Genomic DNA, 10,635 nt, shown 5'->3' with positions numbered 1-10,635 from the left:
TCACAAGGGTACAAAACGTAATTTTTTATCATTCTAGACTGTAAAATAATGAATGAGTGTGCAGAATAGAGAGGTTGACGGAAAAAAAAAAAACAGTTCACATTAAAGGGGAACTAACAAGGCTTGGAACAAGTCAAGATAATTATGTTCTCACAATTCTTCATGTAAATATACAGTTGTATTAACAACAATCAATCTTTTTTCTGTGCTTCTGACTTCTTTCTCCAAACAAGGAAACACTGTGTTGAGGTTAGAAAAAAAAAGAATTTTCCAGCCATCTGCGCAAATTCTATTTATTTTCCATCACGTGTGGGTTGTGGGAGGCAGGCAAGCAGCAATGGTAATTAGTTTGTGGTTCGATGAACTTCATTGTGATTGGTCAATACACAATTGACCTGTCAGAATGAAATAAAAATGTTCACAGGTTATCTGACTCGCACAGTGAAAGCCGCCTCCAAAAAGAAAAAAAGGAAAGGAAAGGGTCTAGCCGATTTAGCGCTGGAGCACAAATTGGGGACACTGTAAACTGAATTAAATCAACAATCAACGCAAATCAAGTCATAAAAAATTATGTTGATTTTGAGGAGAGGGAAACTGGAGTACCCGGAGAAAACCTCTCGGTAAAGAGTAGAGAACTAACAAACTCAACCCACATATGAAACTGAGTCGAGGAATCAAACCTGGGCCACGTGGGTGGGAGACAAGTGCTCTCACCACTGTGCCATCCCTACACCACCTCCGAGATCCATAGACGAAAACAATTTTTAAAATAACATTCTGTTTCTCTTGCTACTGTATTTGTTCACAAAAAAAAATACTACCATTTGCGTCCCTCTTTGAAGCGTTACAAAATTTGCGCGAAGTCTTACCGTACTTTTCAAATGTAATGGTTTGTCCGGTTGTGTCACTTTTGACCAATGAAACATTGGCAGTTATGTCATGAACGTTTTTAGCAGCATATCAGCATGTTTTGTTCACATACTCTTGAAGTTTTCAGGTTTTCCGTGAGAGCCGAGATATTTATGAATCTGCCTTGGAGTCTTGAAGAGTTGTAAACATCTATTTCCTGTGAGTTTCCAAGCACGATATATGGAAATTGTTATACTTCACCAAAATGACGAAGGTGAGCATGTCGTGTTGAACAACGATCCCATGTGCCTCAGAATTGCAGTTTCTTCCTCAAAACGTATCGAAGAAACGGATATTTCTCAATTACAGGTAACGATACAATAAAATGTTTGAGGGGTTGTCAACTAGTGTGAAAACCAAACCCGTTGAAAGGACTGATCCATGTAGCTCTACTTCAGACCGTCCCAAGGCCCGGGCTTGTCTGAAAAGTGACTTTCTTTGCAATTATAATGAATAGGAAAAAACTAGAGAGACCGAAGAAAAAAGGATTCATGCAATGAAAACACTTCACATATAAGGTACATCATTACTGAGAAGCGAAGAAAGATTAGAACAGAAAAGATACGTGATTCAGCAACTACAAGAAAAAAATGCAAGAAACAGAAGTGAAACTAGAAAGATCGAGGAGGAAATATTTTTGCATCTAGGACATAATCTGCGCACACGCTCTTCCATGTTTCATGGAGCATTTGAAATCTTTACCTAAAGCGAGTCCTGGACGGTAATTTACCTCCTTCCAAACTTGTTAACTTTAATTTCTTTCGTCTCCTTTGCAAATGAGCAGAGACATCTTCAGGACAGTCAAGCAACACCGGAATGCTCTCATGGTAAACTTGAAAACTTTAACAGCACGTGAACAAAACATGCTGTTATGCTGCCAAAAACGTTGTCAATTTCCTGACATAACTGCCAATGTTTCATTGGTCAAAAGTGACACATAACCGGACAAACCGTTAACGTTTGAAAAGTAAAACTTTGCTCAAAATTCGTCACGCTTCAAGGATGGACGCAAATGGTAGTATTACTTCCACAACAAATACCGTAATTAGTCATTTAGCAACGGATATACCCATCAAAATTAATTTTTTCCGCGATCGAGGTGCTCCAAATGTTACAAAAGGCAAAAACACATGCAATTCCCTTAGGGAATCACGTGACACAACGAAAGCTGACTGAAACAACAAAAACTCAGTCGGCGCTAACTAAAACACCAAATTTTGGCATTTTCAGGTTCATTCTGCTACATATATATATTCCACTTTATTTGGGTGTTATTCCGCCTCATTCCACCATTCCCGCTTGTTCCAGTATATTCTGGTACCATTCTTGTTCATTTTGTTTCATTCCAGTGTTATTCTGCCTCATCCCACCTCATTCCTGCATAATTATTCCGGTTTATTCCGATCTATGCCGTCCTTTCCGTTCCGTTCCCTTCCGTTCCTGTGTTTAGTAACGCCCCTCACACATTTTGCACAATGACACAAGGTAAGAAAATTAAGAAAAAAGCCTGACAAACATGTAGATTGTCTTCTTTTAACAAGTACCTGTTAGAGCTCTGTTGTTGTACACTGCTGTAACTTTAGGATTAAGACCAATGCTTCGACAGTAGTACAACAATGCTTCTGAATAATTCCCACTTTGAAAGGCTTCATTGCCTTTCTCTTTTTCCCTGATAGCCAGGATTTGGCGTTCTGTTTCACTTTTACCTGTATTTAACAAAGAAACATCATAATGATTGGACCCAGTTGGGAAAAAAGGACTCAAGAAAAGAAAACTAAGGGGCCATGAGAAGAACAGAAAATAAAAGGTGCAAGGTGCAAGGTGCAAGGTGCAAAAAAAAGGACAGATGGAGTGACAAGTTTAGATACAGGAAAGTTTCAGGGTTTCAGAGAATCCCCTTGCAACATGGCGGCCAGTCACGCTCTCAAAGAGGTCGTCGTTTTTATTATTGCTGTCTTTATGCTGAGGCCTTTCCATCCTCCCGATACTGAAAATACACAGCTAATACCCATAGGACTGACATAATTGCTTTATACATGTATGTCAGCAGCATGACCTCCAAGGCAAATTACGAGGTGTTTGTCTGAAACTCAAAGAGATATGCTTAGAACATCCCGAGAACAAAACAAGAGTCCTGCTCAAGTACCTGAAACTATAACACTGATGGCTGAACTTAACGTCTCTCTTTGCCTACTCACTTGTGGTGATATTTCTCCAAATCCAGGACCAACAACAATTAATCGGACAAGAAACGACGCCTTTAAGCTTCCCACCAAAGGTCCTCGATTCGGTCAATGGAACGTGAACTATCTAACAAAGATTGAGTTTGATGAAATAAAAATGCATATCTTAAACTCAGACGGCAGGAAAAATCTTGACATCCTGGTGATTACCGAAACCTTTTTCTCTAATAAGACGCCTGAAGAATTGTACAATATTCCCAGATTCCATCTTCTGAGAAAAGACCGTCAAACAGGTAGTGGCGGAGAAATCATTGTGTACATCAACAACGACCTTAAATTTTCGCATCGTACTGACCTCCAAGATATTGACCTCAAAGTCCTTTGGTTCGAAGTCTGTCCCTTCAAATCTAAATGGCCACTGCTTATGGCAGGTATTTATTTCCCCAAGTTTGAAGGCAGAATACGACCACAGACTGGCTGAAAATATCCAACACGCTTATTTACTAAATATGGAGAAAATTCTACTGGGAGACATGAACTTGGGTTACCTCCAGAAAGAATTTAATAGCCATCGACTGGTCAAAGAATTAAGGGATTCTAATTTTAAACAACTTGTATTGTCTGCTACGCATCACATTAGTAAATCATGCCTTGATCATATCTGGATTGTAAACATCGAATGCCCATATATTTGCATTTCTGACCACCTTCCGGTGCTAGCTGTGCGTTTAAACAAACATTGTTCTCCTGACAAAACAAAGAACCACAAATATATCACCTATCGGGAACCTCAAATGCTTAAATCACGAAAAGTTTATAAAGGCATTGTATGAGGCCCCATGGAACGCAATTTTTGCATTCGATGAAGTAGATAACATTGTAAATGGCTGGTATTCTCTCCTTAATGATGCCATTGATGCAAATGCACCAATCAAACGGAAACGTATCAGAGACGATACAAAACCCATTGCAAGTGGCTATCACCCGCGATCCTACAGCTCACGAAAAAACATGACCATCTTAAAAAGCCAAAACAGTCAAACGACCCCGATGACTGGCCAGCCCTGAAGAGCACCAAAAATAAAGTCACCAAGGCAATTCAAAGTGCCAAGAAGAACTTCTTTCATAAATCCTTCAGGGAAAACGAAAAGAATCCAAAAAAAGTTTGGTCCACACTCAAAGACCTTTCCGGTAAACAATGCACTAGAGGTGTGACCTACTAATAGAAGAAAACAGGACCACGAAATTCGAGGATGATGTTACAAATTCTTGCTGAAGTGTTTAACAAACATTCCACGGGCTTAGCTGAAAGTTCAGTGGACAAAACGGCCACTCAGTATAATTCAAAGACCCTGGAATTTTTTTGTCAGCAATCGCAACACCTCAGATGCCAAACTTGCTTTTCCAACTATCACACCAATCCAGACCTGAAACCTAACTGAGGCTATCCCGTCAGGTAAAGCGACTGGTGTGGATGGTGTGAGTGCCTGCACTGGCACAAGCCACAAGCTACGCAATAAGTTAGTCCTTGTCAGTGGCACATCAGTAAGATCCTCGCGTTATGGGCAAATACACTGTAACACTATGCTGCCCCAATTAGTACAACAGGAAAACAGAAGGGGGTAAAACCTTTTAATATCATCAATCTTATTATGGGATTCCTTACCTGTGAAAATAAGATCCAGCGAAAGTGTCAACTCTTTCCAACGCAAATACTTATATTGAGTACGTCAAGGAGGGATCCGCTAATATTGGCCATTTTCAAATATCTTAATTATTTTAATTATTGTGATTATTTGTGTATTTATTATATACACATTCTTTATTCATTGTAACTTTTCCTTGTTATAATTTAGGTGAGGGCCTCAGGTTTCTCAGTCCATAACTGTTACATGTAAGTGTTTTCCCTCGTTAAATAAAGTTATTTATTTATTTATTTATTTTATTAGAAGTGGTTCTTTCACATGAGCAAGGGAGACAAGAACAAAAGAATGGCAAAAACAATTAGGGCTACGTGGATGATGAGTACAGAGGTTATGAGAAGGAAGAGTGCATACAATAGAGCTATAGGTTGTGAAAGCTTAGCTGAGTGATAAAAAAGGAGAGTACAATGAGGTGATTGGAAAAAGTAAAAGTTACTGGGTGACTGAGAAGGAGGGGTGGGTACAAGCAAGTGGGATTGGTAAAAAGAGAAGAAAATTAAGTGGAAAGGAAAGGGAAGCACAACGAAAAGACACTGTTAGTGATAGGGAGAAACTTCAAGGAGGCAATAGCAGAGTAAGTGCAGATAAAGTTGCAACAATATAATAATTAGGGGAACCAAGGACAAAAAACAAAAGTAGAGGCTTACAATAAATGTAAAGGAATACTGTATACTTAGATCTGGAGACTACAAACAATCATGGAGAATGTTAGCAAATTAGAATTAAGTGGAATTGCTATTGTTTCAACCTTTCAATTCTAAACTTGAAGGAATCGCATTCTCGGTGATCACTTTCACTTGTTCCTGCTTGCGCTTCCTTTCCTCTTCCTCTTGTTTGTCCAATGATTCGATCTCCTTCTCTGGATCAAACCTTAAACAGGAGCATACATTTTAAATTGGACCAGCTTTTTCGGTTTGGTGTTTTAAAGGTAAGATTTAAAGGCCTTGAGAAAATGGCAAAATTATGTTTGCTACACCAAGAGACACTAATTTTATGAGGTTACATGTAAAAGTGCTATTAAATAAATTTCCAAAGGAAGACCAGTATATCTATAAACACAGCTCAGGATTTTAAATGAATGCAGACAAATTGATCCTAAGAACGACTCCAGCCAGATGACAATGACAATCAAAGTGCATGTACAACCCAGTTCTGTAACAACTCAGCTATGATGCCCTCATAAATAATTATACTGTAACATAAAAACTGTCCTTGTATCCCAAATGATAGAAGTTAAATGTTAGAATAGCATATCTGCTACATTTATAAGGCAAAAATTAAACCCTTAATTGCCTCCAAGGTAACACATCTAAAGAAAAAATATTATTTGTATATACTTGTCCCATTCATAATAACCACGTGGTAACACTGTTTTTTCCTTCTTTCCATCAGTGTTGTTTTTCTGAAAAAAAAAATTGACATGCCTCAAAGTTAAATTTAATATTGTCACACAACACTGAAAGGCTAAAAATAAAAACAATTTTAGCTATTTTTTGAGAAGTTTAACACCACATGTGGTTCTAACCTTGGTTAAGGGCACATCTTCATTACCAGCTGATCTTATCGGAGGGAGATCGTCATTTCCCAAAGCACTGGTCATCCCCTGCTTCTTTAGGGATTTATCTGCCTCATTGATACTATCCATCCATTCCTTAGCATTCAAGAATTACCAGTTTGCTCAGTACACATATAATTATACAGGAAAATTTGTGAAAGTTGATTATAAGCTCTGCAAAGTTTACAGACTACACAAGCAAAGAAACACAAATAACATCCAATGCAAAATTTAATAAGTATTGACTGCTGCTAAAATTAAAATTTAAGTTTCCCCTGAACTGAATAACAATCTCCACTTTTGCCTGGGAGGATTCGCCACAATGCATGAAGGTTCTGCCACCTGTGTTCCCATCCGCTAAGAACTGACAGCCTGAGAAAGTCAAAGTTTGACCTCCTGCACAGCTTGGAATAATTGTGTGTACATGAAGTATCAGGAGAACATTCACAAGAAGTTAATTAATTAATTTAATTTTTTTACTTGTTATGCATAACTGTGGACATCAGCCAGAAGAAATGGATCACTGACCGTGAACCTTGTAGGCGATATCATAATTATATAGAATAAACTGGAATTCTGCCTACTGCTTGGCTAGACGATGCCCCAAGAGCACTTAATTAACTTAAAATATCGACTTTTATTTTAAATTTCTACATAGACAAGTACCAAGTCAGACACTTTTTCATTTAAAATCAGGTTAAGAGAAAAGGCTAATTTTACCTTTTGCACGAAAACTCCTGGAACATTAATTCACCTTTTCTGGTCATGTGATAAGACAATCTTTTTGGTGCAAATTATGTAATCGAATGGTTGAGGAAGGCTTGTCTATTAATACCAGAAGACTTTTCTTTGACTAACACCACTGTCTTGGGTATGAGGCCAGATACTTCAAAGTTTGCACTTCACTACCGGTATATACTATTTCCTTTTAGTGTGATATTATCATTATAATAAAAAAAATTATAATTTATGGGTTGCTAAAACAAAACAAATTTTCCCTGTCTTTTGCAATACCTGAATTTCCTGAATTCAAAGTATGACATTCAATTAAACAGTGCATCGAGACGCCAAAAAATGGGAATCTCTTGAAGACTATAATTATGTGAACATTGTGATTTAATTACTGTATCTCCATTTTTAGCACGCTTCCTTTAAGCCCTCTATTTCTTGGCCACTGAAGACTGTGTTTAGCACATCTTAAGATTTACCGTACTGCATGAAGTCTTTTCTATGTCGTACATGTAGTACGATTAGTTTTGAGTAATTAGTGTATGCAATTGTGGCAGTTATTTGTTGATGTATTGAAATTTAAGTAAGAAATTTTGTTAGTAAATGTTGAATGTTAGTTAATATAAATAAATGAAAAAACTTTTTTTTTTAATTACCTTAAGATCATCTGTGATGGCCTGTTCTTCTGTTGCAGTGAGATCACGATATGTTTGGATGGGTATTTCTTTGCGAAGGCTTTTGCTGTGAGTTAATGAAAGAAATAATAATTTAAGAAGCCATTAATCTTGTACCTACATGTGTATAATTGAGAACAACTGCAGTACACGAGTGACGGCCCGTAGCTTGCATTTCAAGAGAAAGTAGATCACAGTACTACCTTGCAATTACTGGTATAGTGGTTTCACATCCAAGATTGTGCCAATAATTACTATTGTAGGAAGAGAACAGATGAGGCTAAAAGCAATGTGATTAACCCATTGACTCCTACATGTAGGAGTGGAACAAGTTAATAGACTTGCATGACTCTGTTTAACACCAGATGGTTTTATTTGTGAATGCCAGGGGAGGTTCAAGAGTCAATGGGTTCAAAACCTCCACATCCACTCAAAATCTCCCCCTCATCCTCAAAATATCCCCTTTCAACTACATGTCCCCTTGAACTGCCCCCGACAATAACAGCTAAAATCGTCTGGAATTAGGCAGAGTAAAATCTATTAAGTCTCAGTCTCCCAGGGGGTCAATGGGTTAATGGCCAGATGTGGTTATAAAGATGCATTGTTGCACTGTTTAAAAGTCAAGTCTGAAATTCAGGAATGATGAAAACAAAAGTCTCCTCTGCTTCACTTAAAGGACAAGTTGGTCAGTAGCAGGTATAAAATGAAGCAACCTACTTACAGTGTAATCTCAAGTGACTACATAAAAATCAATGAGTGATACTGTAAGTTGTCCTTATTGAGCACAAAGGATTTGATACACTCAAGTGCTATAATTATTGAGTAAAAAAGGACTGATCCACGTCTGCATATGTTCATAGAACTTGACATTTTAGGCTTGGGAAATGCAAGTTTGCAAACCGCCAATAAGCAGCTTTATGGTACAAAAGAGATCTCCATCAAGAACTAGTTGTAGCTGTGGCTAAGTGCCAACAAGGAAGTCAATATAATGCATTGTTTGCAGATTTGTGTCAGAATACCATTCTTGGAACCCAGTAGGGTACATGTATAATGATCAGCAGTAGTATTTGTTAGGATATGCACACTGCGCTAAGTCTGGAAGCCATGATGGATTGTACTACGAAAACCACCGATCCATGGAATGGGCAGGAATTTTTGTGTCTTGGCCCCGCCCACTTTTGCTTGTAAATAGTTCAAATTCTTAAGATGTATATTGTATTAGCATAACTGAGTGCATTTTGAAGGCTCTACAATCGTGGAAAAGCTCTCGGCAAAGACTTGAGAAAGATTATACAAGACATTATCAGAAAGGGGGAGACTTCACCACAGGTTTTTTTGTGGGAAGTTTTTCTGCAATTGTCAAAGAAAACAGAGATAAATGCACATTTTTTTTCCATAAGTACACCTTAAGCCCATGGAAAAGGAATTTCATCAAAATGTTGAATGAAAATGGGCGGGGCAGCAACTCAGTACTTTGGGCCCACTCCACAGATCGGTGGTTTTCATAGTATCATTCCGTGTTTTATCTGCTTACATCGACCTAAAATAACAAGATTATAACATGGCGTCAGAAGTGAACCATGCACCATAAATTCCGCCATTCTGATTGTGAAATTTTATACCGAAGTCAAGCAACCAACTTCAGACTTCAGAGATCTGAGCACATGCCACAAGAAAACATACCTACTGTACAACAAGCCAATAAGCAAACTCACAAGAAATGGCTACGCATTTTGGTCTTGCACTACCAGAAATACAGTACTTGATTTAAGCAGTAATATCTCCAAAAATTGGAAGTTCAAACAGAAGCTTACAAATATTTGCCACAAGAATAAACAAGAAAGAAAGTGCGTCTAGAGTGGCCACACTGCTAACAGTCATCGGCAATGGTGCTATTGCTGTTTTCAACAAGATAACTCGGGAAGCAGAAGGTGATGACACAAAGATTGACAAGGTATTACAGAAATTTGAAGAACACTGAGAACCAAAGAAGAATGCTAGTTACAAAAGATATATGAACAAGTTATTCTTAAGGGCTCAATAGAGCGGCAAAACTATTGACCAATATGTTACTGTACTTAGAAAATTGAGTGAAACCTGTGAATCTGGTAGTTCACCAAGAAACTCTCATCACAGATCGAATTGTGCTTGGTGTAAAAATTGCATGACGAAGGAAAGATTGCTCTATTGGTGGAAAGGACAGATGAGCAACTTCAAGAAATGGAAAGCAACTCATCAGTACATGGTATAATGGCAAGGAGGAAAAACCATCTCCAAATAAGATGTTTAACCGCAGGAATTGCGGAACAAGATATGGCGTGAGAGAATGCCCTGCATATGGAAAGATAATTATGCCTCAATTGCCAGAGGCAGCATCATTTCCAAAGCATGTGAAGGTCACAAAAGAAACTTCATGGGCTTGAAGAAGAAACCAAAGAACATCAATGCAACACAAACCTGTTTGTTGGAGCCATTACCAGCAAGGTTGAAGTTTTGTCATGTTGCCAGTACAATGCAAGGACATGTTAAAAGACTTAAGCTAGAAAAAGGATCTCAAGTCAACATCTTACCTGTCAGAGAACTCAAGATGATAAATTGAAAGCAACCCATGCATTGATCCATGTACACACAAACTAGTCAGCTACTCTGAAGACGTTAGCTCGCAGTTCTTGGCAGGGCAAAACTGCCCGTGAACTACAAAGCAAATGCAGAAAAAGAGCTGATGTTCAACATAGTAGACACAAATCAACCAGGATTACTGGGACTCAGGTCTTCTCAGGAACTGGATTTAATCAAAGTGGTCATGATGACTGATGCAGGGGAAAAATGATCCAAACTAGAAGCCGATGTGAAAAGTCATAAATCCCCACAGCAATTGAAAG

General features: G+C 38.1%; 1 protein-coding gene across 1 annotated transcript in view; it reads right to left on the bottom strand.

Moving 5' to 3' along the window:
* Window positions 1-10,635, bottom strand: part of LOC138033847 (sperm-associated antigen 1-like) — a 57,293-nt gene that overhangs the window by 41,585 nt on the left and 5,073 nt on the right. The window contains exons 4-8 of the mRNA XM_068881708.1: window positions 7,736-7,820; window positions 6,321-6,446; window positions 6,133-6,197; window positions 5,544-5,665; window positions 2,454-2,615 (exon numbers count right to left, since the gene is read on the bottom strand). Of these exons, the coding sequence (XP_068737809.1) occupies window positions 2,454-2,615; window positions 5,544-5,665; window positions 6,133-6,197; window positions 6,321-6,446; window positions 7,736-7,820 (560 nt within the window). The remainder of the gene's footprint in view (window positions 1-2,453; window positions 2,616-5,543; window positions 5,666-6,132; window positions 6,198-6,320; window positions 6,447-7,735; window positions 7,821-10,635) is intronic.

This window comes from Montipora capricornis, chromosome 14, assembly GCF_036669925.1.
Source record: "Montipora capricornis isolate CH-2021 chromosome 14, ASM3666992v2, whole genome shotgun sequence".
Classification (NCBI taxonomy): domain Eukaryota; kingdom Metazoa; phylum Cnidaria; class Anthozoa; order Scleractinia; family Acroporidae; genus Montipora; species Montipora capricornis.
This window is presented reverse-complemented; position numbering and strand designations above follow the sequence as displayed.